A 26,097-nucleotide genomic window follows, 5' to 3' on the forward strand; every position below is an offset into this window, starting at 1 on the left:
GCGACTCCTCCGGAAAAGGGGACGCATTGCTCCCTCCTTATAGCTAGTGCCCCGTTGTGGCGTATCCCTGCTAGCCTATTAAAGAGTTAGCACCGAAAGGACTTCAGTGGACGGTCTGAAGGGGAATTACGTCGGAAGGACAGGCTTTATAAGCCTAGCCTTCCGCGGTCGGCCCGTGAAATGGGTTCGATAACGCTGGTTTAACAACGGATTGGAATGCAATTAAATCCGTCTTAAATTCACTAAAATAATAATAGACAAAACTTGAAAAATTAGATCCGAGATTAAAAAATAACCTTTTTTAAAAAAAAAACAAGCCCGATTAGAATGATCCAGCAGCAAGGGACTCTGTCCAGGTTCTGCGATAAAGTAGGGAGTAATAGACTCCTGCCAACTTTGCATTCCATTCCATTCCAATTAAATTCGCAATGTAACAGCCACAAATGTCGGTAGTTTCGTCAGTTGAAATCCAAATAATGCTATCCTTGAGTTCATTGCGTATTTCTTCCAGAACATCTAGGTTAATTGTCGGTTTATAATTTTTACGCAATGTTGATTCATGTGGTATATTTCGATTCAAGTAATATTTTCGTAGAAAATCTTTGAAGGTAGGATTTGAAAGTTTATGAAAAGGAATACTACTTGTAAGCAATCCTTCACATAAGTGGGTTTTTTTTTGTTTTTTTGTGTACCTTTTGAACTGAAATCATTGCTAGTTGCCGCTGTTATAAGTTGTCGTGGGTCTTTCTTTTGCTATCTTGCGATATGAAAACTACTTGTCTTGACATGCTGGTATATTTGAAACTTTTTGTGGCACGAAATATTTTTCTCGCAAATTCGACAATATAAAACATTTCCGTCGTATGTAAATATTACAGGATAGTCAACTGTACACTTTTTTCGGGAGGTGTAGTACATATTAAAATTTGCACAAATAAATAAAAAACTAAACTGATGCGATGAGCGCGTCAACAACAACAAGCGTAATTTAATTGCCTAGGAGTACTGCAGTAGGCGTACGCGATGCAGAACGGTATCGCCCGTCCTTGTCACGGCGTGAGTCTGTGTTTTACTTGGCCTCATAATAATATTATCCTGCTAGAACAATAGACACGCGGCTGCTAAAGTGCGCTCTAAGAGCCGTGCAGATAATAGGTTTAATAAGTACCCAACCGAAAAATATTGTAAATATAGCGAAAATATACATCGCTAGATTTTAAGGAAAATTTGCAATAACCGGTGAGAACGGGCTTAATATGCAAATTTATATAATCCGGTCTCTATTTATTACTTATAAATGCCCCTGGTGTTTTGGTACCGAGTATAGACAATTTGACTAAACCTACTTCGACCGTTATTGCTAATAAGGAAAGAGATTCTTGAAGTAAAAATATTTACAAATTAAACTGCTAGCAGCTTTTTATAAACATTTTATATCACAATTTAATGTCATACGGTCATGAATTTTAGTGACACAAAGTAATTTACATGCAAATAATGTAATTTTGTAGACAAAATGATCATAAAAATTGAATTTCTTCTTATCGTATCTAATAAGTTAAAATCTGTACATCTTTAACACATTCCATTTATTCATTATCTCATAAACTATCGGCTATAACATTTTTGGTGACTTGTTTTAATAATTACAGCCGACACCTTTTAATACTTTATCAAAGCATTTGTACGCGTAAAATATTAATCATTGTGGATAAATAATACATGCCTAAATCAAGCACGATTTCTGTTCTTTATTTACGATCAACGTATGTATCTCTAACCTTGAAGAATCTCATTATATGCTTATCTTTATGTATAAATGATCCAACATTTTTGTCCATTAACCCCAAATAAAATATAAAAAGATTAAAATAGTGTATGTTTTTTTTTTTTGTTTTTTAATTAAACTTGACCTGAATAATTTCAGTATCATTAAATATATAAATAATTCGAATGTACATTAAAATATTTAGTAAGTATACAGTATGAAATAAAAATATTTTATAGGTTACATAAACAAATTACGACTTGGTATCTGAACTTCTGAATTTTTATTGAGTTTCACGAGCATCGTAATAAATATTTGGTCTGCTGTTCTCTTAGTTTGTACCATACGATTATTATGAAACGTAAAACTGTTGTATTGTCAAAAAGATGTATCAGTTTTATTAATTAATTTTTAATAAATAATGTAAAATTCCAAACATTCGACATCAATTATTATAATTTAGTCTTACTACCCGTTCGAAAAGGTAACTTACAGACAATTTTTTTTTTTCATATAATATAGAAATAATGTCAAATCTGTAAATACAATTTTTCTATCACCCTTTTAGTTTTAAATAAAATACGACTATAAAACAATTAAGGGAAATATAGTTAAAATCTGTAAAATTTATAATTTTGCACGGCCATACCTCTGTTAGAATGATTTCGCCGATGCTTTTCTTTTATATATAGCCTCAGGTACATGCCGAATTAATGTCCAACAGTTATCGGCTAGCATATTGCTATTCCATTTCCCTTTGTAGCGGCTTTCCATTACCGAAATGTCTTGCTGGAAAGGTTCACAGTGTTCGTCACTTACGTCTACGAGGTTGCCCGGGAAAAAATCCAGATGTGAGTGGAGGAAACGTATTTTCAAAGACATATTACATCCCAAGCTCTCTATAAGTAAGAAGTTGATTAACAATATCGTGGTTGCTAAATATCGGATTTTTATTTGCCCAAAAAAATTTTGCAAACGTCTTTAAATGAGGCCCAAGCTGCACTTTCTACATTATTTAACATCTAGTTAAATACATTATCTTTGACTAACTTTCTTATTTGAAGACCAATAAATATTCTTTCTTTAATTTTTCCTTCGCTTATATTCGGAAATTTCTGCCTGTTGTACAAAAATCCGAGACTGTCCTTCTTTATTGCATTTAAAAAATTTTTCATTAATTCTAGTTTGATATGGAGAGGGGGTAAAAATATTTTATTGGGTTCAACTAAGGGCTCATGAATAATATTTTTCCCATTTGGTGTTAAGTTGTCTCGTTTTTTCTACTCTTTGGTAACATAATGTTTATCCCTAGCTCGGTTGTCCCGTTCGCAAAGAAAACACATGTGCTTAGTATAACCTAACCGCATGCCTAACTAAATAGCTATAACTTTCAAATCACCATATATGTTCCAGCTTTGTTTTTTATAATTTATTTTTTCAAGAACGTCCTTCATCACATCACATCGTATGTCTCTTTCAAATTAATACCATAAGCGATCGGTATAGAAGGATATTTGTTACCGTTGTGTACTACAACTACTTTATAAACTACGTGGACGAATCTAAGAAAAGGCGCAAGTCCTCAGGTTTAGGAACTTGTCCGAAGTGCAACATAAACTCATCAATATTTGTGCAATAAACCAAATTATTTTCATCAGTAAAACATTGAAAAAGTTATTTTTGTCGGCTTCGAAAGCCCGAAATCTTTGTATTTTTTAAAAGTAAATTCCTACCTTGCAGTCTTGATCCTAACAGTTCAGCTTCAGTTTTTGATAAATTTAAATCCCTAACCGAGTCATTTAATTCACCTTGTGATATAGGATGTGGCTTATCGGAAGATAATTCAAAATCAAAATCATTGTTGTCTTCTTCAGTACTGCCTGATTCTTCATCGTTGCTTTCGAAACATACATTCAGAGGCGGCTCAGGAACTGGAATAATTTCACTGTGACGTACAGGCATGATTACAGATTTCAATGAAGTTTATTTTACACACTTGTTAAAGTAACAATCGGTTACATGATCCTTTGGTTCACGCCAAACCATAGGTACATCAAATGGCAAGGCCTTCTGTGTATCTTTCAGTCATCCTCTTAAATATACAGGACAATTAGTGCATACTAAATGAGGAGCCCGCGTCTTATCCTGATCACCGATTTTACACTGAAAGTACAAATGATATGCTTTTTTAATTAAAAGTGTAATGTTTTTTCTATTTGATTTTAAGGTAAACTCACCACAAACATAACAAAAGACATCCACATCGTTTACACAATTTCGAGGCATTATGACCCTGCACTGTTAACAAACTTAAGACACCAATAAGAACGAACAAAATTAATTCATTCGTAAATCCAGTGCTTAATACAAACTATACAGCTGTGTTTTCAGCTACATGTTTTGACCTGCACACACAATTAATCTTGTCCATAAAGTCTCATTCTTCTGTATTAGGTATGATATAATATGTGGCATGATATGATTTAATTCTTTGTCTAGTATTGTTTATTTATCGCTTACAAATTACTTTAACAAAGTTGAATAATAAAGCATAAGCTAAGAAAATTCAATATAGGAGCTTAAAATGCTAACTATACGTTGAAAAATAATAAACATCCTTTAATTAAAATTTAATTTTTTTTCAAAAATGGTGGCTGATAGAAAGATTCTGGTTTCATATTCGTTTTCAGCATCAAAAAACAGATTAAAATCATGCGTCGCATGTTAGAAAACAAAAATTATGTTTATCAGTGTGATTAGTCTGTTTTATTAATGATAAAATTATTAAAACAAGTACATATATATTAAATGTTTCTTAATATCTTCATGAAAAAAAAATTAAAAATATTTACAAGGGAAATACGATATTTTTTTGCCGTAAAATTTCTTTAATTTTATTTGTTTATTTAAACATCTGAATTGCATTGCGTAGTTATTTGTTTGTGTGTGTAGCGTAAACTTAGTTATTATTTTTTTATTAAAATGGGAATCTATGAGAACGATTTAGAACTAAAATATGACTTGAATGGTGAGTCGTTTTAATTTTGATATAGTAAAATACTACAGATTTAACCATTACTGTTCTATTATAGGTTTTGTGGGGTTATGATTAATAAACGAATATTGAAATAGATTCATTTTTCTAAAATAGAAATTAAAAAGAACGCTCAATTTTGAGAAAATAACAGATATAAAAAACGGCATTTGTTTTTCAATATTTCCAGTAAACAATGCAACTCAGGTTAAGAATAACGCACTGAGTGTTAGAAAAGTAAACAAATATGATATTGCATTTTGATGTTTCTATTTCTAATGAACTGTTTCTACTTATAATGTAGTTTTAGAATCTTATTGAAATCTATATCCTTAGAAGGGGCATCAGTTTTAACAGACATAATATTTACCATCTTTTTTATTTGCTAAATATGAATTCGAGCGAGGATTTAGAAAGTACAAATTTAGAAAGTCTGTAATGTATACTTCATTGTTGTAATATTTAAATTTATAAAAATAAATTTTATCAGTTACTTGAAGAACTGATTTTAGAGAAATCAGAATATGAGTTCGCTTTCATGTTTCAAGTTTTCACTTTTTTTTAAATTTGTTTTAATTTGATAACATATTGTTTTTTTAGATGGTGTTACATAGGTAAACTTTTTATAAGATCGAGAGCTGTTAACTATTTATTAAAAAAAATTATGTTATAAAAAATAATATAAAAATTAACATACGTGCATAATAGTCTCTAGAATCTTGTACATTATTGGGGCTTATTATTTCCATTACGCCGTCCTTAAATTCATTATCTATGACAAATAAAACCAAACCAAGTTTCAGTAAACACATAATTTTAACAACATATTAATGCAATTAAATCATTAAAATGTATTTCTGTGAAATGTATTTACTTAACGAATAACCATTATTATTATTAAATCTACATTGTATTTCTTTATTATTTATTGCAGTAATGCCTTAAACATTTTTAATCCAAAAGTAATCTTTAAAAATAGTTGAACAAACCCAAATTTTTCCAGATTGGATGATACTGTAAATGCTGCTAAAACTTCTCATCAGTTAGAAGTAAGTTGTTAAAAGATTGTGGATAGTGTAACGATTAGCATACTGTTGGTCTCGCATTCTATTCCTGATATTTTTTTTTGTTTTTATATTTCATAATCCTGGTGTGTAATATTTATGAAAAAGGGGAAGTTCCATCAGACTTCAAAAAGAGTGTTATAGTCATGACACCAAAGAAAACAGGAGCAGATAAATGTGAAGAATACAGAACTAGTCGTGCATCAAAAATCTTAACTGGAATTCTATACAGAAAAATCGAATGGAGAGTGGAAGAAGTGTTAGGAGAAGACCAATTTGATTTCAGAAAAAGTATAGGGACAAGGGAAGCAATTTTAGCACTCAGATTAACAGTAGAAGGAAGATTAAAGAAAAACAAACCGACATACTTGGCATTTATAGACTTAGAAAAGACATTTGATAACATAGACCGGAATAAAATGTTCTGCATTTAAAAAAAATTAGGGTTCAAATACAGAGATAGAAGAATGATTGCTAACATTTACCGGAACCAAACAGCAAGAGTAATAATTGAAGAACATAAGAAAGAAGCCGTAATAAGAAAGGGAGTCCGACAAGAATGTTACCTTTACCCATTACTTTTTAATCTTTACATAGAACTAACAGTTAATGATGTTAAAGAACAATTTAAATCAGGAGTAACAGTGCAAGGTGAAGAGATAAAGATGCTACGATTTGCTAATGATATAGTAATTCTAGTTGAGAGTAAAAATATGTAGAAGAAACAATGAATGGCATGGATGAAGTCCTGTGCAAGAACTACCGCATGAAAATAAATAAGAACAAAACAAAAGTAATGAAATGTAGTAGAAATAAAGTAGCTGAACCACTGAATATAAAAACAGGATGAGACGAGATTATGAAGGTAGAAGAACTTTCTAATTTCGGAAGTATAATTACCGATGATGGACAAAGGAGGAACGATATAAAATGCAGAATAGCACAGACAAAACGAGGGGGTGATTTTTGCTACTTTATTTTTTAATATTTTTCTTAATTAATAAACAACTTTTGTAAAAAAACTTTTTTGCCAAACTTCATCCCCGCCCCCCCTAAAAACGGTTTTAATTTTGAAGAGTTATAGAACCTTCTATCCAAGGGATTATTTTTTGTCGCATTTTTTTAAAACATTTTTGTGAACAATTATTAAAAAAAAATCATTTGTGTAAGATCCTTTTTTGCTAAATTGCACTCCAACTCCAAAAAAAATAGTAATAATTTTGAAACGTTGTAGAAGGCAGTACAGTAGGTCTTTTTCATTGCGGTTTTTTTCTATTAGGATCTCATTGGATCCATAAATCTGTTCTCCATCCAAGTAGGTCTTAACCCAGCCCCTCCTTCACACCCTACATTCCACTTACCACTTAGTGGCCTGATGTAGTCATCTCCTGTGTTGTTGATAAAAATAAGATAAAGAGTAAAGAGAAGTAATGTAATGACTGCTACTGAATATAACATAAAGCCCTTGGAATATGGTAGTATGTAATTGAATATAGTTATGGACTAAACTCTGATTTGCTGAAATTTGAAGTATGCCATATTTAGGAGCCAAGTTATTTGTTATAATTTAAACTATTGTCAGAAATTCCTTTCATCCGAGTTATTTCCCTTGTAATTTGCATGGTATGCTCACCAAACATTTTGTAAATTCAGCATTGTACAAGTTTAATATGCATTATTTTCAGACTAAATAAATAATTTGGTTTCAGTGAAATTAGGTTATGAATGAAACCCACCGGGTTGGTCTAGTGGTTAACGCGTCTTCCCAAATCAGCGGATTTGGAAGTCGAGAGTTACAGCGTTCAAGTCCTAGTAAAGCCAGTTATTTTTACACGGATTTGAATACTAGATCGTGGATACCGGTGTTCTTTGGTGGTCGGGTTTCAATTAACCACACATCTCAGGAATGGTCGAACTGAGAATGTACAAGACTACACTTCATTTACACTCATACATATCATCCTCATTCATCCTCTGAAGAATTATCTAAATGGTAGTTACCGGAGGCTAAACAGGAAAAAGAAAAAAAAAGGTTATGAATGAGATTAGATTCACTTAAGAATAAGTTAAGTTAGGAAAGCTTAAGGGGTGGGTTTTGGTAAATCTACAATATACATTATTTACAATGTAAATAACTTTGTTTCAGTGAAATTTAATTGAGTTACATTAGATTTAGATTAAGGTTAGGTTGGTTTTCAAGTAATTTATAAACTTGACAAAAGTTTACCGTTATTTATCTGAACTCAATTCAATACTTCTGCTCAACCTAATTTAACTTAATCTTAAGAAAATCTAACCTTATTCTTAACTAAATTTAACTGAAACCAAATTATGTAGTCAGCAAGTAGTATGCGTAACAAGTGTATAGTACAAAATAATAAAATTTTGGGTGCAGGTACTATGTAACTTACAAAACACAGTTAAAAGGACATAACATGCGTAAAAGATGTTTCCAATGAATAATTTCAATTGTAACGAATAACTTATGTATTAAATAAGATAAATTCTAAATTTCATCAAAATCAGAGTTGAGTCCATAACTGTTTATAACCTTGTATCTTTGACAATTTTGATTTTTTTTTAATTTTTCACTTAAGTTAAATGGAAAACTTTTAACAGAAATTTTCTTTACAAATAAGGAGGAATTTGCTTTACAAAATAAAAACATATTTAGCTTGGCCAAAAACATTTGGCTTGATAAAATTTTTTTTTTTTTGTCTTCAGTCATTTGACTGATTTGATGCAGCTCTCCAAGATTCCCTATCTAGTGCTAGTCATTTCATTTCTGTATACCCTCTACATCCTACATCCCTAACAATTTGTTTTATATATTCCAAACGTGACCTGCCTACACAATTTTTTCCTTCTACCTGTCCTTCCAATATTAAAGCGACTATTCTAGGATGCCTTAGTGTGTGGCCTATAAGTCTGTCTCTTCTTTTAACTACATTTTTCCAAATGCTTCTTTCTTCATCTATTTGCCGCAACATCTCTTCATTTGTCACTTTAACCACCCATCTGATTTTTAACATTCTCCTATAGCACCGCATTTCAAAAGCTTCTAATCTTGTCTTCTCAGATACTCCGATCGTCCAAGTTTCACTTCCATATAAAGTGACACTCCAAACATATACTTTCAGAAATCTTTTCCTGACATTTAAATTAATTTTTGATAAAATATAGAGGTCAAATAGAGAATTTGTTCCCTTTTATTGAAATTCATTAATAAGACAGTTTTGAAGTGACAAAAAAAAGAAGGTAATGAAATGAACGGCCTTAGAAAAAATGTGGATTACAATGATTAATTGTAATAATTAACTGTCATAATTAAGACAAAATTAATCACAATGATTCATTACATCATTGTGACAATGATATTGTCACAATGACTCCAATACACAGTTTGAGGATTCAGTATACCTGATATATAATATTGTATATTGTAATAAATGTATGTTATTTATGTCAGCATATATTAATAATAACATTATTAACAATAAAAAATAACATTAGAAATTATTAATGATTGACTTTAAATTTTTTCTTTTAGTTAATTATACTGCTTCTTCAGTGTATTTACCAGTGAGAATGATATTTTTCATTAAAAAAATCAATTAGGAACCACCACCTTTGTATGAGTATATGGTCATTTTTTCACTTTAATCGCCCCTGTTATGAATCCCTTTGCCATCCCAAAAAAACTGAACTAGCAAAGCATAAGAAAAATGTAAAATGAAATTGTATAGCTTATCAATAAAAGTCAGAAAAGACTTATTCATTAAATTAAAGCAATTAGGAAACAACTAATTTAGTTATTATGCGTAAGGTTGCATGCATAATGTGATTTATGAAAGAATGCACTTACTGATCTCTAAAGTGTACAGAGGTGTGTGATCTACCAAATCATAAAATAATTAAGTTAATTTTACTTACAAGCAGATTGTAAATTATTTGATTTTTGTTGTGCCCAGCTTGCCGCTTTTTCTCCAGCATCAATATCTGTAAATAATGAATATACTAATAATTAATTATACCTTAAAGGTAAAATTTATCTTTATTGAGTATATAGTTGTAGAGTTATAAATACATTATAATATTGTTTTTTAAGTTACATTAACCTTTATGGTTGTTAACATTTTAACAACAATTATGGTTGATTCATTTAACACTGAAATACAGTGTGTAGATCACAGAATGTTTCATGTAGCAAGTAAGCACATTACCATCGGTAATCTCTTCTGTTTTACTTTAAATAATCATGTTGAGCTGATATGTAACAATTATAAAATGACAGTGCCTTTTTAACACAATTAAACATAGATTGCTCATAAACTGTATAGGTATATATATTTTATATCAAAAGTATTTTTAATTATTTTTCTTGCACATAATCCAATGTAAATTGTAATTTTATCTAACTTAAAAACAAATTTCCTCATCAAATGGATAAAATAATAAGTTTTGTTAACTTTCAAATAGTTGTATTTATAGTTTGGTATAGAAAAAAATACCTTGTTGTAAAGAGGTCTTAAAATCATACTATTATAAAAAAAATTGTCAAATATGGAAACATTTTTTCTACCATATTGGAGAGTTGTTAATGATTTTAGATAATGTCAAACAAATTTCTGAAAGGTTCTTTTTCATTATAAGAATTGGCGATCCAGAAAAGTAAAAGAGCATTTACATACAATGTTGAAGTAATTTCCCACTGACATTGAATGTCGATTTCCTTTGTATTAACAAAATCTGAAGTAAGTTTGGTGGCAAAAAAAATTCACCAGATCAGAAATTTTTAAGTACGAACCGATAACTGAGTTTTAAATTCAAGAAAAGTTAGATCATAATTTATAAGCAAATAAGGGAACTGTGGCAAGGTGAAGTTCAAATTAATCAAGTATTAGAAAACCATGTATCATTATCAATGAAAGAATGTTGAATGTTTATAAAGATTTTTTCAGACTATCCTTTCTTATAGCTGTAAAAAACTGAAGCATCTACACAAATTTGTAAGAATAGACGATTTATTAATTCATCGATCGTTAACTTATTTCCGCATATTTCAATGGCCCTTCTATTGCACAATATTACAAAATTTTATTTGTGCAGTTATATCACCTGCCATTAGCTTAATTTTATTTTTTATTAGATTTTGACAACTTTGTTGTCACTTAGTTTTTTTTTTAAGTATATTATGATTGTTTTTAACTTCATTTACTAATAATTTTTGCCTACCATGTGATCCTTTAATAAGTAGACAAACTTAATAACGAGGGCATTCTTGAGAGTAAACACCATCAATTATAAAAATTACCTTTAGCATTAACATTATTAACACTAGATCATTGTTCGTAATAATTAAAAGTTTTGTAAATTTCATAAAATAACCTTTTCATTCTACTTCGTTGTCTGTACATTTAATCAATGTTTGTCAGCTTCTTCTATTTTGTTATCGCTTTAAATTCACTTACCTCCTAAAAATTGTTTAAACTTTCGAACAGATAGAAGTTGCTCGGAGTTATAAGTTCAGACTGTATTAAAAATGCAAAATTTTCACCAAAAACTGTTACAGTTGCAGAATGTAAATGCATGTTATCCTGAGTCTATATAAAAGTTTTCTAAACCATTTCTGTTGCTGATTTTGGCACATCATACAGCTTCCAGAGCTTTTATTAATAAGATTTTACAGTGATTCTTTGTGATTCAGGTTGAAGTCAGTCAACCTGATTCTAAAGAGATTGTGGCAATAAACTAATACATAAGTAGACTTTGGTTTCTTTTTTTATTTTCGTCTGTGGAGTGCTATGGAATATCTGAGTTTCATTGATTGATCGATTAATTTATGTGATTCTCCGGTAAAAGTCACAAGATCTATCTAGTGCAGCTTTCATAATACGGATCCTCTAGGCAGCTGCATCCTTGTTCATGCAATGAGTATACCTGTAGTTTGTTACATCCATGGATTGCCACACCAGGATGTGTTGTTAATTTGAATTCAGCAATAAAATTACGGTCACAGTTTTTTTAAAAGCATTTTACTTTAAAGTATAACCGGTTCGGTCTAACCTCAAACAATCAGCTTCTCCCATTCAGAAGGCTAATGTTTTTATCATCTGTATCGTTCCAACCCATATCCAACTTTCCTCATTAGTAAGAATTGAACTGATTATTTTCTTCAGCTTTTTTTTATACAAAATGTCAAAAAATACAACATGACTTCCATTCGCATTTGTTTGTGGTCTTCAAATAACTTGTGTGGTTTTCAAATAAATCTTCTTTAACCTGTGTCATGGGGTATAATTTTATCAAGTATTGCCCCAGAAACATCTGAAAAAATTATTCCAGATCCGAGTTAATGATTTCAAAAATGCCCTTCAAACCGTAAGCTACAATTAAGAATAATTCCTCATCATTCAAGACGATTCAACTTTTGGAATCATTTGACATTATTATCTTTTGTATCTTTTGTTTGTTATTCATAACATTAATTTACCAACTTTTAAAACGTAATTTACATTTAGAGTTACTAGAAATATTTTTTTTTGAAGTCGAGTCTGATTTTGTTTTAAGTTTTCAGAGTCCTCCTTCGTTCAACTAGACTTTTGTTTACTTGGCCCAGCAAATATTTCAGTCTGTAACATGTTTTGAAAATCTGAAGCACATATCACATTCCAAATTTCTTATCCGGCATCAATCTCAGGCGTCATTCATTTTAGAACTTTACAAATCATACATAAATGACCATAGGGAGGTATAACAATGGATAGACTACTGAAAAAATGTCAACCGACTGATGATCTTGAGTTCTACAGGCATGCCTAATTTTTCAAAGAAATTACAGAGAGATATCTACTTTCAAAATAGCCCTATCTATCTACCTAACAATTATTTCAAAAAAAATTATTTGTAATAACCGAGTTAATGTTATTTTTAATCTGTTAGTTGATCATTTATTTGTAGGAATCCTTTATGCCTTTTTTTGTCTAATAATTAATTTTTTATTTAGGTTTGTTAATTTTATTAGCTAATAAAAACTTACAGCAGCATGTAGTGAACTGTATGTTAGCGACTTTGGTATTTTATAGAAATAGGTTCCTTAAACAAAGTTTTCATAGCTAGCATTTTTATATTAATTTCTCACATATGAGTTTTACAGATTGTTATTCTTTGAGATGTTTCAACTCTGGGGAACCATTTAGTTGTAAAAAATGGAATTTATAATTTTAACTTAGACCTCTTCTTTATTAGTACTTTCTAATTTCATTCCTGCTTTAGTTTTTTTGCTTATATTTGAAAAGAATTTTTAACATAACTGTCCTACTACATTTCTAAAATAATTTTATGTTACTGTTTGGTATGTTAGTACTTTTCTGTTATATTTTATCTTTTTTTTTTAAATTCATGAACAATCTTTTAGCTACGTTAAATTTATTTCTATAAAAAAAAAGTTTTAATACTTACATTTATAATACCACGGTCTATCATCAGGCTTTTCTAATATTGGCGCGTTTAATTTGTCGCTATCGTAAAAATCAGATAATCTATTTATGTAATTATTATATGAATCTAAAAAAAAAAGAATTTAGAGAGAAAAAGATGAATTTTATAACTAATGTTCACAAAATAAACGTTCAATTAATTAATTATTAGGTGATGTGAAAAAATTATATTTTGTTTTTAACACAGAATTTATTTTTTTATAAAATTACTTTCTAATGACAAAACAGGTAGCATTATTATCAGGAGATAGAGTTGTAAACATACTAGTTGCAGAAAATCTTGGTTGTAAGAGCGATTCAAAGTTTATTCGTAATGATGTCCATTAAAAAAACATTAGGTAAAACAAATTCTGTTCAGTTTGTCATTAGAAATAAATTTGTGTAATTTTTAATTGTTGATCATCATGGATAAAAAAAATTTGCAAATATAAGATACAACTAAAGACGTTAAATTTAATTAGATTTTTAAAGACAAATTAAGATTTGCGTTTATAAATTATTACTTAAAAACTTTCACAAATACAGATGATTACATTAAAACATAAACTTCAAATTAAAAGGTAGAATAGCACAGATGCCTAAGAAAGATTAACATTTAACGGTGATTGTATTTGATGGGTTGGTGTTTAATAGATTCATAATAAAACTAAGGTGTAGACTTATAAAAATTAAAAAGTATTGCCCGTTATGTATTTCTGAATTGTTTTCTTTTAATAATGTTTTGTGTAATATAGGTAAACCTGCAAAGAAAATTAGTCAATTTTTTTCAGAAACAGAGATTTGGTATTGTTTTCAAATCTGATAATTCACCGCATAAATTTTTTAAGAATAACAAAAGTAAAATAGATAAACTTAAAAAAAATCTGGAATCTACAAACTCAAGTTGTTTGTGATAGAGTTTATATCGGACAGACCGGTAGATCTTCTGAAAAATGTATAAGCGATCAGAAATCTGGTTTTCCAATAACAAGAGAGGGTTTCTAATTACGTTTGTTATTTAATTTATGAAAATCATGTTTTTAATGGTAATTTAAAACTATTTCACGATGAGAACAAAGATTTGAAACCAAACCTTTTAGAACTATTGGAAGTTACTCCCTATTGTTAATCTTTATCTTTATGTATTTTTTCTATTTTGGTTTTTGTAATTACCTTTTTGCTGTAATGTACGTTTTTAAGCTTTAGTTTTTTCCATCTGAGGAAGGTTCTGTTTATCGAAACAGCTGTCGTGATTTTTTAAATAATTTTTGTTTAAATCAGATAACATATTTTATTTATTTTCTTTCTGTCTTGTATAACTGAAAAACATTTAGAGCGGCTGGTTTCAGAATTACAATTATCATGATTTTCAAATGACAACCTCTATCATAGAGATGACATCTGAAGAAGAAAACTGAATTAAATTAGTGTACCTTGATTTTAGCTTTTTTTATTATAATAAATCACATCAGATTTATTTAATAGTACAATAAAATGCGATAACTATTTAAATACTTCACTATCATGACTTTCCTGGCTAAGCCAGTCAAGTAATGATTACCAGAATTAGATTTAAGCATCAAAATTACCAAATTAAAAAAAAAAAAAACTTTGATTTAGGGGTTTCCTTACTCTGTTAGGAAAATTTATTTTTAAATAAGTGATTCCTAACAAAAAATATTTAAATGGGAATTATTTAAAAAATAAAGTATAACTTCTATAAAAAAAAATACTTTTCATTTTGGATCCAGAATATAATAATATTGGTGCCAAAGCTACTTTAATTTCAATAGCCCTTTAAGTGTTGAAAAAATTATAAATAAAGTATAATAATAATAATAATTAAAAGAGTTAGAACTAAAAAACAAAAAAAAAAGAATATTTGTATTTTTAGTGGTGGGGAATAAATTTTAAGAAAAATCTTTCTAGGAATATTCTTTTATATAAGTAAAACTTAACCGATTTGCTTATGTAGTTTTTTCTAAATGTAACACCTGCTTCAATAAATGCTAAAATAGGAAAAAAAGTTTCTGCATTTTAGGTTCCGGGTCGATAATTTAAAAAATTGAAGATATTTCTTGATAATTCTATATATAAAATATAAACTTTGAAAAATATTTAAACCGGAGGGAGATAGAGCAAAAAGCATATATTTATTTATTAAGAGATGGGGGTTGATTTTTTTAAAAATATTTTTTGGCTAATTTATACATTATTGTAGGTAACAAATTTGCAATAATAAAATTTTCTCTAAAATGCTTCTGATGGAAATTTTTGTTTTGAAAATTCTGTTTTTTTTTTTTCAATAACCTCCCACCTTATGAATTTTTAAAAAGAGTTAATATGAACAATGCCCCGTTTATTTATAGAAATATTTGAGCAAAATTTGAAGAAAATCGATTATCAGCACCTTTTACATTGGTGTTTCATCGGTATCCGTCTTAAAAAGGTTTACCTCCTTACTTCATATAATAAAATAATATCATAATAGACTCGTTGCATAATGTAATTATTAATATTGATTGATATTTCAATTTGAAGTAGTTGCTCTTCAACCATCCCCTTATAGCAGGGACCTTGTGCCAACCGATTGATTACCTTCTCTTCACTTAGATTAAGGTCTAACTAAAGAATGAAGAGTTTATGAATCTCAGAATTTCTATAATCAGATCTCCTTTCTTTCTCTGTTTAGCCTCTGGAATCGCTGTAAGGTATTACTTCAGAGGATGAATGAGGATGATATGTGCGAGTGTAAGTGAAGTGTAGTCTTGAACAGTCTCAGATTGACCGTTTCTGAGATGTGCGGTTAATTGAAACCCGACTGCCAAAGAACATCGGTATTTGTGATCTACTATTCAAATCCATATAAAAGATAACTGCCTTTACTAGGATTTGAACCTTAGAACGCTTGACTTCAGAATCTCAGATGATTTGCAATGATGAGTTCACCACTAGACCGACCCTGGGTTTGTAATCCAACCTCGGTTGTAATAAACTGAGTATTTATTTTAATATAATTGAATATCTAATCGCGTTTAATTACCGGCAATAATTATTCAACGCAATAATGATAAAAAGTTTCTTCAATTTCTTTTTAAAAAAAATTCATTCAAAATGACTCGTTAATCCTCAACAATACATTTAAGAAAGAAATATTTTAATAAATAAAACTCAATTTGTTGTAATAATTACAAAAAATATCTCTGATCCAATTATTATTAAATTTCAAAATAGAAATATTTTGGGTTTTACAACTGATCTGTTGCTTTTTGTGTATGACAGCTATTCCATAATTTACCGATTGCCTGTTGAAAATAAACAAATCGCCATATATGTATCTGTTACCAGATCTATGTAACACACCGCATTCCTATCTTCCGTTAATACTGTTCAGTACTAGTAAGGCAATGATCAATGAAATCCATATTATTGCTCTCGCCAACTATGGGATGCATGACGTGCTGGGTTTTTTTTGGTAAATGAAAAGGAAACAGTGTGCCCAAGGGTTCATCAAAAATTTTTTTTCACGACTTTGACAATGTTTATACCATCAGCTTGCTTTAGTAAATGAGTGTACATCAAATCATTACAAAAAAATTCATATAGATTATATTTTACTGTTTGAATAGTAGAGCTCTCTCTCTCTCTCTCTCTCTCTCTCTCTCTCTCTCTCTCTCTCTCTCTCTCTCTCTCTCTCTCTCTCTCTTTTCCTGTTTAGCCTCCGGTAACTACCGTTTAGATAATTCTTCAGAGGATGAATGAGGATGATATGTATGAGTGTAAATGATGCGTGGTTAATTGAAACCCGACCACCAAAGAACACCGGTATCCACGATCTAGTATTCAAATCCGTTTAAAAGTAACTGGGTTTACTAGGACTTGAACGCTGGAACTCTCGACTTCCAAATCAGCTGATTTGAGAAGACGCGTTCACCACTAGACCAACCCGTTTGGTCAGATTATATTTTACTGAAAAATCGTAACAGTACTGCGTTTTCAGAGCACAAAGTAATTTTTCGATACAATTAACGGAATGTGGAATTATACGATTCGGCTTGAGAAATCACAGGTTTACATATGCGATACGAGCGGTAGATTTCAACCGTCCATCTCTTTACATAGGTGGAGGTCTGACCAAGTATCTAGTTATTTGAGATCGAATTAGAAGCTTACAGATAAGGCTTAATTACCGACTCAGTTTCACGGCAGTAGTTATTCAGTGACGAATGCAGGAATCGATATTACAGGAAAGGACAATATGTGCCTAATATAGCTGGCGTCTATTTTTAAACTCGTGTAGTTAGATGTAATATGTGTATATAATATGTGTGTAATATATAATAAAATAAAAGATTTTTTTCTCAAAAATATGTAATTAATTTCAATAAATTATAACGACAAATAAAATGTTATATCTATTTATATTTTGCTATTATGCCTGCTAATAGCGTATGAAAAATACCAAGCTTGACTGGGATTTGAACTGAGAACTCTCCGTATGAAAGGCAGAGCTGTTACCATTCAATCATTGAAGTATTTGGTAATAATCGTTTGGTATTTGGTAATAAGTATTTGGTAAACATCTATTTTTTCCTATTGTTTTTATTCCGGCTGTAATTATCCCGTTTCTCCAAAGATTCACTAATCGGTTTTTATAATTTTGTTTTATTTTTAAGATAGTTTATATCTACTGTAGTTTCATAAATGATATATAAGATATAGAATAGATGATTTGATACTAACAAATTTTTTCAAAGGAAAACTGAAATTTAAAATACCTGAACTCGTAGCAGTATTGAAAAACTCTTCACAAAATTATTAACTTTATATCAATTAAATAAATAAATTGTAATACACCGTCTTAATTTGGAGAATACAAATTAAAAGAAAATAATATGTTTTCTTTTCTTTCTTTTTGATGTTTTTTTTTTTTTAATTTCAAAAGTGATCGTAATACATATTTTGAAAACATTTTTAAAATTAAGATTTATTTTAAAAAAAATTTAATTAATTTTCTGTTTTAATTCGGGATATAGGACCACCTTCCAACATCTTTCAGTACTTTTTTCTTTACTGTTTTCTCTCTTCCCTGCGCCTCTTCATTCTTTTTGCACGTTCAACTTTGCGTTCTTCCTCATATTTTTTTTCTGTTTCATTTTTTTATTAAAAATAAATCTTTTGACTTTTGTTTTAATCGTATAACTTTAATAGAAGAAAATCTTTTTATTTATTAATTTTGAATAGGGATTTCTTTGAGGTTTTTTCTTTATAGAGATTTACACAACGTGGATGTTTTAAGAAAAAAAATATAATTCAAGAATATAAATATAAAATGAGAGAATTTTGTATAAAAAATACTTCTCAGAATTTTGATCGGAGATTTTCTCTCCTCAGTCGTATCGGTAGTAAGGAATCTGTTACCGGAGAAATTAAATCTTTCGGTCGGTAAATAATATATAAATGAAAAAAAGTTTAATTTACTTACGGCTTCTGACTACCGGTTGCGGTTGAGGTAACTGTTCTGCTTGTTGTTGTTTTAACTGAGGCATTGCTTGCTGCGGTAATTGTTCGGCTGTGTTAATTAAAACCGGTATCTCAAAAACGTTTGTCTGTGAATTTTCCTGGGGTACTTTCTCTTCTAAGTCGCGGGGTGCTGCCGTAATCCCGGTCGATTCACTTGGAATACGGTTTATCGCTTGAACAGTCTCTTGACCGGTATTGGACTGCGATAATAAGCTGTCGCGGGAAATCGAGTTCTTATCGAGAATATTTTTTATAAACGGTGATATGTCGTCCATATTAGTTGCGAAGACTGCTACTGCCGCCGGTATCGCAGCATCGCCGTTTACCGGTGAGGGAGAAGGTACCTGTTGTTGAGTTGAGATCGGTGCTGCTGTTTGCGATTCTGGAATATCACCTGTTAAAAATAAAAGGAGTTATATTACTACAGTTTTAATTGAGAATGCATTTGTGTAAAGTTAATCGATCTTTCTGAGTTTGAATCCAGGCCAATAATAACACTGATAGAAAAAAAATATGTTAATGTTTCTCTAAGTGTGATACCGTTTCTTGAATTGCTTTTTTGCGTACATAACAGATAGATCTGTAAATACAATTTTTCTATCACCGTAGTTTTAAATTAATTACGCTTCAAAAAAATTAAGGAAAAATTAGTTAAAAAAAAAGATTTATAATTTTGCACGGCCATACCTGTGTTAGAATGATTTAGCCGATGCTTTTCTTTTATAAATAGCCTCAGGCACATCCCGAATTAATATCCATCGGTAATCGGCTAGCATGTTATTATTCCATTTCCCATTATGGCGGCTTTCCATCACCGAAATGTCTTGGTGGAAACGTTTACAGTGTTCGTCATTTACATCTCCGAGGATGTCCGGGAAAAATTCAAATGTGAGTGGAGGAAACTTATTTTCAAAGTCATATTACATCCCATAGCTCTGGTATGGGATGTAATATGTAAGTAAGAATTTGATTAACAATATCGTGGTCGGTAATTGTCGGATTTTTGTTTGCCGAGAAATTTTTGCAAACGTCTTTAAATGAAGCCCAAGCTGTACTTTCTATGTTATTTAACGTATAGTTAAATACATCGTTTTTGAATAATTCTCTTTTTTGAGGGCAAAAAAATATTCTTTAATTTTTCCTTCACTTCCATTCGGAAATTTCTGCCTGATGTACAAAAATCCGGGACTGTCCTTCATTGCTTTTACAAAATTTTTCATTAGTCCTAGCTTGAAATTGAGAGGGGGTAAAAATATTTTATTGGGTTCAACTAAGAGCTCGTGAATAATATTTTTTTCCGTTTGGAGTAAAGTTGTCTCGTTTCTTCCACTCTTTAGTAACATAATTTTTTTCGCTAGCTCGGTTGTCCCGTTCGCAAAGAAAACACATGTGCTTAGTATAACCTAACCGCATGCCTAACTAAATAGCTATAACTTTCAAATCACCATATATGTTCCAGCTTTGTTTTTTATAATTTATTTTTTCAAGAACGTCCTTCATCACATCACATCGTATGTATCTTTCAAATTAATGCCATAAGCGATTAGTATCGAAGGATGTTTGTTACCGTTGTGTAGTAGAACCGCTTTTAAACTATACGTGGACGAATCTATGAAAAGGCGCCAGTCCTCAGGTTTAGGAACTTGTCCACATATGCTCATCAATATTTGTGGAAATTATTTTCATCAATAAATTACTGAGAAAATTCTTTTTGTCGGCTTCGAAAGCCCGAAATTTTTGTATTTTTTTTAAAGTAAATTCCTACCTTGCAGTCTTGATCCTAATAGTTCAGCTTCAGTTTTTGATAAAGTTAAATCCCTAAACGAATCATTTAATTCACCTTGTGATATAGGATGTGGCTTATCGGAAGATAATTCAACATCAAAATCATTGTTGTCTTCTTCAGTACTTCCTGATTCTTCATCTGTGCTTTCAAAACATACATTCAGAGGCGGAACTGGAATAATTTCACTGTGAGGTACAGGCCTGATTGTAGATTTCAATGAAGGATATTTTACAGTATGTTTAAATTTTTTAGAAATTCCAGACACACTTGTTAAACAAAGTAACAGTCGGTTACATGATCCTTTGGTTCACGCCAAACCATAGGTACATCAAATGGCAAAATCTTCTGTGTACCTTTCAGTCATTCTCTTAAATATACAGGACAATTAGTGCATACTATATGAAGAGTCCGCGTCTTATCCTGATCACCGATTTTACACTGAAAGTACGAATGATATGCTTTTTTTAATTAAAGGAGTAATGTTTTTTCTATTTGATTTTACGTTAAACTCGCCACATACATAACAAAACGCATCCACATCGTTTACACAATTTGGAGGCATTACAAGACTGCACTGTTAACAAACTTAAGATAGCAATAAGACCGAACAAAATTAATTCATTCGTAAATCCAGTGCTTAATACAAACAACGCAGCTCTGTTTTCAGCTACATGTTTTGACCTGCACAGACATAACGCTTTTTGGAAATGTTATTATTTTTTAATCGTTTAGAAATTCTCCTAAGAAAAATAAGATCTTAATTAGTCGAAATCTCGAGATACTGAGAGTGACCTTGCTCTACAGCCTCTTGACCTTTTAAGTTGGAAATTTAATGGCATCAATGTCTCACATATAGAAGTAATATGATCCTAGATTTAATACGATCGCCGATCTCTCCGTGTTGGTGCAGTAGCGTCTCGGCCTTTCATCTAGAGGTCCCGGGTTCAAATAACGGTCAGGTATGGCATTTTTCATACGCTATCACCAGGCAGAAAAAAATTCGTGTTTTGTAGTTTCCGACGCGTGAGTTGTTGCTTATTTGTGGCGAACGACTAAAGTTTTGACTTTCTCTGAAAAATAAATGAAATTGAAGTTCGAGCTGTCATAAAATGCTTTGTTTTAAATTGTTTAACCCTGAATCGCAAAAATGGTGAGGTCAAAGCTGAGAACTGCTTAATTTGCAGATTTGTACAAATTGCCTTACACTTGGGGTATTAAAAAGTTAGTCTTTTGTCTAAATGTATTGAATTGCGAGCTGACTATGTTGAAAAATTTTTTAAATTCTGAAAAATCTTTTATGTTTTCTTCGACAGGCTGACAACTTTATTAATATCCCACTTTAAAGAATTCTTCCCCTACGTTTCTGACGGTATAAAAGTGGGCTGTTATATTTAATCGTTGCATTCAAGATGATAAACGCTCGGGACGTCCAAAAACTGCTACGACAGACGAAATCTTTACAAAAATCCTACTGTATTAATGATCGCCGACTGAATTTACGCGAGCCTGATGATGTCGCAAATATCTCGATAGATCGTATCCGCTACATTTTACGCGATTTTTTGGGGTATGAAAAAGCATTCTTTGCTTGAAGGGTGCCGCGTTTGTTAACTATCGACAGAAAACGCATTCGATTGAACACTTTTCAATGATGTTTAGACTTATATAAAGCAGTTCCCTTTAGTTTTATCGACTTTTTAACAGTTGCTGAGACAAAGATTCACCGTTACACCCCAAAGACCAAACAGTGGATGGGAACAGGTAAAAGTGCGTCCAAGATAGCGAAAATGGTTCCATCTGTAGGAAAGTCATGGCTTCGGATTTTGGAATACTCGTGGTGCGGTGCTCATAGACTACAGGGAAAAAAGGGACCATCAGCAGGGAGTATAACACTTCACTATTATGCCGATTGAGAGTTGCTATTTAGGTTAAATGTCCACATCTGGTCAAAAAGAAAGTGGCCTTCCCAAAACGATAATGCGCCTCCACACAGGTCTCGGGATTGTCATTGCAAAATTCCACGACCTTTTGAAATTCGCCTGCGATTAATTCCTCTTCCTAAATCTGAAGAAACCGCTTGCTGGACGAAGATTTACTAAAAATGGTGAGGTCTGAGCTGAGAACTGCTTAATCTGCAGATTTGGACAAATTGCCTTATACTTAGGGTATTAAAAAGTTAGTCTTTTGTCTAAACGTATTGAATTCCGAGCTGACTATGTTAAAAATTTTTTTTAAATTCTGAAAAATCTTTTATGTTTTATTTGACAGGCTGACAACTTTATTAATATCCCACATCATCTCCTAAAATATTGAAATGCAATTCTGAAACATCTGTATACATACATACACATATACACAAATATTAATTTATTGATTGTTTTATATTACGCCAGTTAGTAATGAAATAATGGTAGAAACAATTTTTACCATGCACTTAACTGTTATGATAAAAAAAAAAATTACCGCTCAGTACTTTATTTAATTCCAACCAAATTTCCGACTGCGTAGTTTGTTCTGTATTATCATTTATATTATTATTAATATTATTATTTTTAATATCGTTTTGATCACCAACGTAACCGACAACTTTGACTTCTGCATCTTGAAATTGTGGAACGCTTTTCAAAGAAGTTAACAATGATTCTGCAAATGATGGCTGTTGTGGCTGTTGCATGTTTGGTAATTCATTGTTACTTATTATTGATGAAATTCCTAAAAGAAAAAAACGTTTTTACAGATTTGAAGTTATCTATAATTAATTGAATTGTTATAAATACTTAACAAATTGTATCTCTTAACAGTATTAACATATAATAATCGTTAAAATTAACCTTGGCCATGCGGTAGCCTCTCTCCCTTTCATCTGGAGGCTCTGGATTTGAGTCCCATCAGGTGTGGAATATTTTACACGCTACAAAAAATTAACTTTATTTTCATTCATCTGCAACTGTTACAGGGTGCCAACAGATAAAACTTACAAGAAGGTTTCCTGTTAGTATGATAGATGTTATTCATGATTTGTGAAAAAACTAAACTAGTGAATATAAATTGCAATCCATCCTGCTTTAAAAATTCAGTCTTTTATATTTTGAATCGACTACCATATTCTGTATAGCTTTATTGAAAAGGACTTGTCCAAGATCTGAAAAATCACACCTATGCAGTAGACTACAACCATTAACCATAACATAGCAATCAAAAAGCTCAGTACATTGATAATAAGATGTTTTCATTAAAAGAACATGATTTTATTATACAGTCTACATCAGTTCTAGATCAGCGACCGCAATGCAAAACTTTATTTGTTGTAAATGCCAAAATAGACTAGTTCTTAATAATACATTACTATTGAATTCAGTAACTAAATTCAAAGAGACAGGTTTTGTTAATGCAATAAGCAAATAATATTGAGGATAGTGTTGAATGCATATGCAGCTGCTAAAAATCATGATCGATTAATTGTCTTGCCAAAAAATTACACAGTTGCAGCCAAAATTAATTTGCTGAATTCAATCAATCATTGGGCAACGAAACAGTCAAATCTATGACCATATCGAATTCAAACAGTTCATAGACTATTAATCCCGGTGAAGAAAAACAAATAGAATATTGTTAAAGGTTTTGTCAATTTGTGCATGAGGAAATTCATGTTAATAACTTGCTACTTTTCCTGACAAGGTGTGGTTGAATTTGGACAGCTACATTAAGATAGTTAGAACAGTAGAATTTGTATCGCTCTTAATCTCCATACATATGCAAAACCATTCCACTTGCATAAGAGGGGCATCTGAAGTGCAATATCACAATAAATCGTTAGTCCTATTTTCTTTTAGAACATTATTACTGCAGAATGGAATCAGAATTTTTATTGGAATTCATTGCACTCTTGGAAAAGTAAGATCAACAGTTTTCATTAACGAATTTTTTGGTGATCGCTTCATTCTGGAAATCTTAACACCGGATTTGACACCGGCATACTTTTTTCTTTGGAGTTACTTTAAAAAAAAGCCTGCAGTAGTAAAGCACGACTACTTGAACAACTGAAGATCAGTATCAAACAAAACTATACTTAATATCCAGTCACAAACTGAAAACAGTTGCAAAATATACAGTGAAAAGGATGAAGCATGTATTAAGGAAGATGGCGGCCACTCAGCTTTTATTCTAGAATTCAGTGTTGTAAAATTTGATGATAAAACACACTTAATAACTTAACTTATGCATTTTTCATTTAAGTACATCAACTGATGATATAAGGCTATGATAGAGGAGGAGTTGCATTTTATATGAGACACTCTATAATTTACATATGATAAAGCATTACCTATTGTACATCAAAATTACAGTAATTTTTTTTGTCTTTTTTTTCCTTTGACCTGTTTAGACATTTTTCTGTTAACAGAGTTTTTTCTTATTTAAAATGATTATAATGACGCCATGTATTGTAATAATTCATGCACACTTAACCCTTAAATGGTTGAAATCAAAATCTTAAGTGCCATTGTTGTTTTTCAAATTCGGTACTATAATATGATTAGCTGAAAATCCCCGTGCATATTATGAAAAATCATTGTACTCCCTTGAAAATTATGTCTCCTTTCTTATTTAGTTAAATTTTTAAGTTGTTTTGATGATTTTATCATACTTTTCCTTAATTCTTCCAGGCTAACCATTGCTCTTTATTATAGTGTACTAGTCTTACCTAGTCCCTCCAGGTATGATCTAATATCTATATAAATTATATTAGTTATGTGTAATTCTGGGTGAAATATTTATTCATAATTAAGAATAGACTTAAATATTTTCTATAAACGTACCAGATGGTGAAAATATCACAGATAAATTTTCATCACGATTATTATTAATATTTTGCTTATTATGTATCATTTTTGCTAATCTGTATATATTTGCATCCGCATCAGTTTCTGAAAAAATAAGAATTTTTTAATTAATAATAATTTTGAAAATTTATAATATTTCTTTATTTAGAAATGAGCTAATTTCCATTCCACTAAGCCTATGAACTGTCAATTATTACTATATATGTAGTTATAGTATTTCTTTAAATATATATGATTTTTATGAGCAATAATTGTAAATTAGTTTTTAAGAATGGGAGAAAATTATTTAATTTCTGTTGAGACTGTCTCAAAAATAATAATAATAATACCAGTATTGTTATTAATTTAAGGATATTAACAATTAAAAAAATAACTCCATCAGATAGATAAAATTATTCAATAGATTTATCTACACTTCAAAACTTGTTGAAAAAAGTCTTTGAGCGCCATTATTACATACTCATATTGATGATGATGATGACAATGTTGTCATCGTCATCTATGAAATATTTTCCATCGGGATCTGTTTCTAGAAATTGTTTAAATTGAAAGTTTTTGGGCTATAAATTGAATGTTGACAACATTGCCACCTAATTCATCAAT

General features: G+C 30.5%; 1 protein-coding gene across 5 annotated transcripts in view; it reads right to left on the reverse strand.

Moving 5' to 3' along the window:
* Positions 1-26,097, reverse strand: part of LOC142333792 (uncharacterized) — a 46,871-nt gene that overhangs the window by 2,916 nt on the left and 17,858 nt on the right. For 3 of the 5 annotated variants that reach the window (XM_075381314.1, XM_075381311.1, XM_075381309.1), the window contains 6 exons: positions 25,471-25,578; positions 23,093-23,365; positions 18,830-19,261; positions 13,328-13,432; positions 9,800-9,865; positions 5,500-5,574 (listed from right to left, as the gene is read on the reverse strand). In XM_075381314.1, coding sequence (XP_075237429.1) covers positions 5,500-5,574; positions 9,800-9,865; positions 13,328-13,432; positions 18,830-19,261; positions 23,093-23,365; positions 25,471-25,578 — 1,059 coding nt within the window. The remainder of the gene's footprint in view (positions 1-5,499; positions 5,575-9,799; positions 9,866-13,327; positions 13,433-18,829; positions 19,262-23,092; positions 23,366-25,470; positions 25,579-26,097) is intronic. The other 2 variants (XM_075381310.1, XM_075381312.1) reach the window with 2 other exon arrangements.

This window comes from Lycorma delicatula, chromosome 13, assembly GCF_047948215.1.
Source record: "Lycorma delicatula isolate Av1 chromosome 13, ASM4794821v1, whole genome shotgun sequence".
Classification (NCBI taxonomy): domain Eukaryota; kingdom Metazoa; phylum Arthropoda; class Insecta; order Hemiptera; family Fulgoridae; genus Lycorma; species Lycorma delicatula.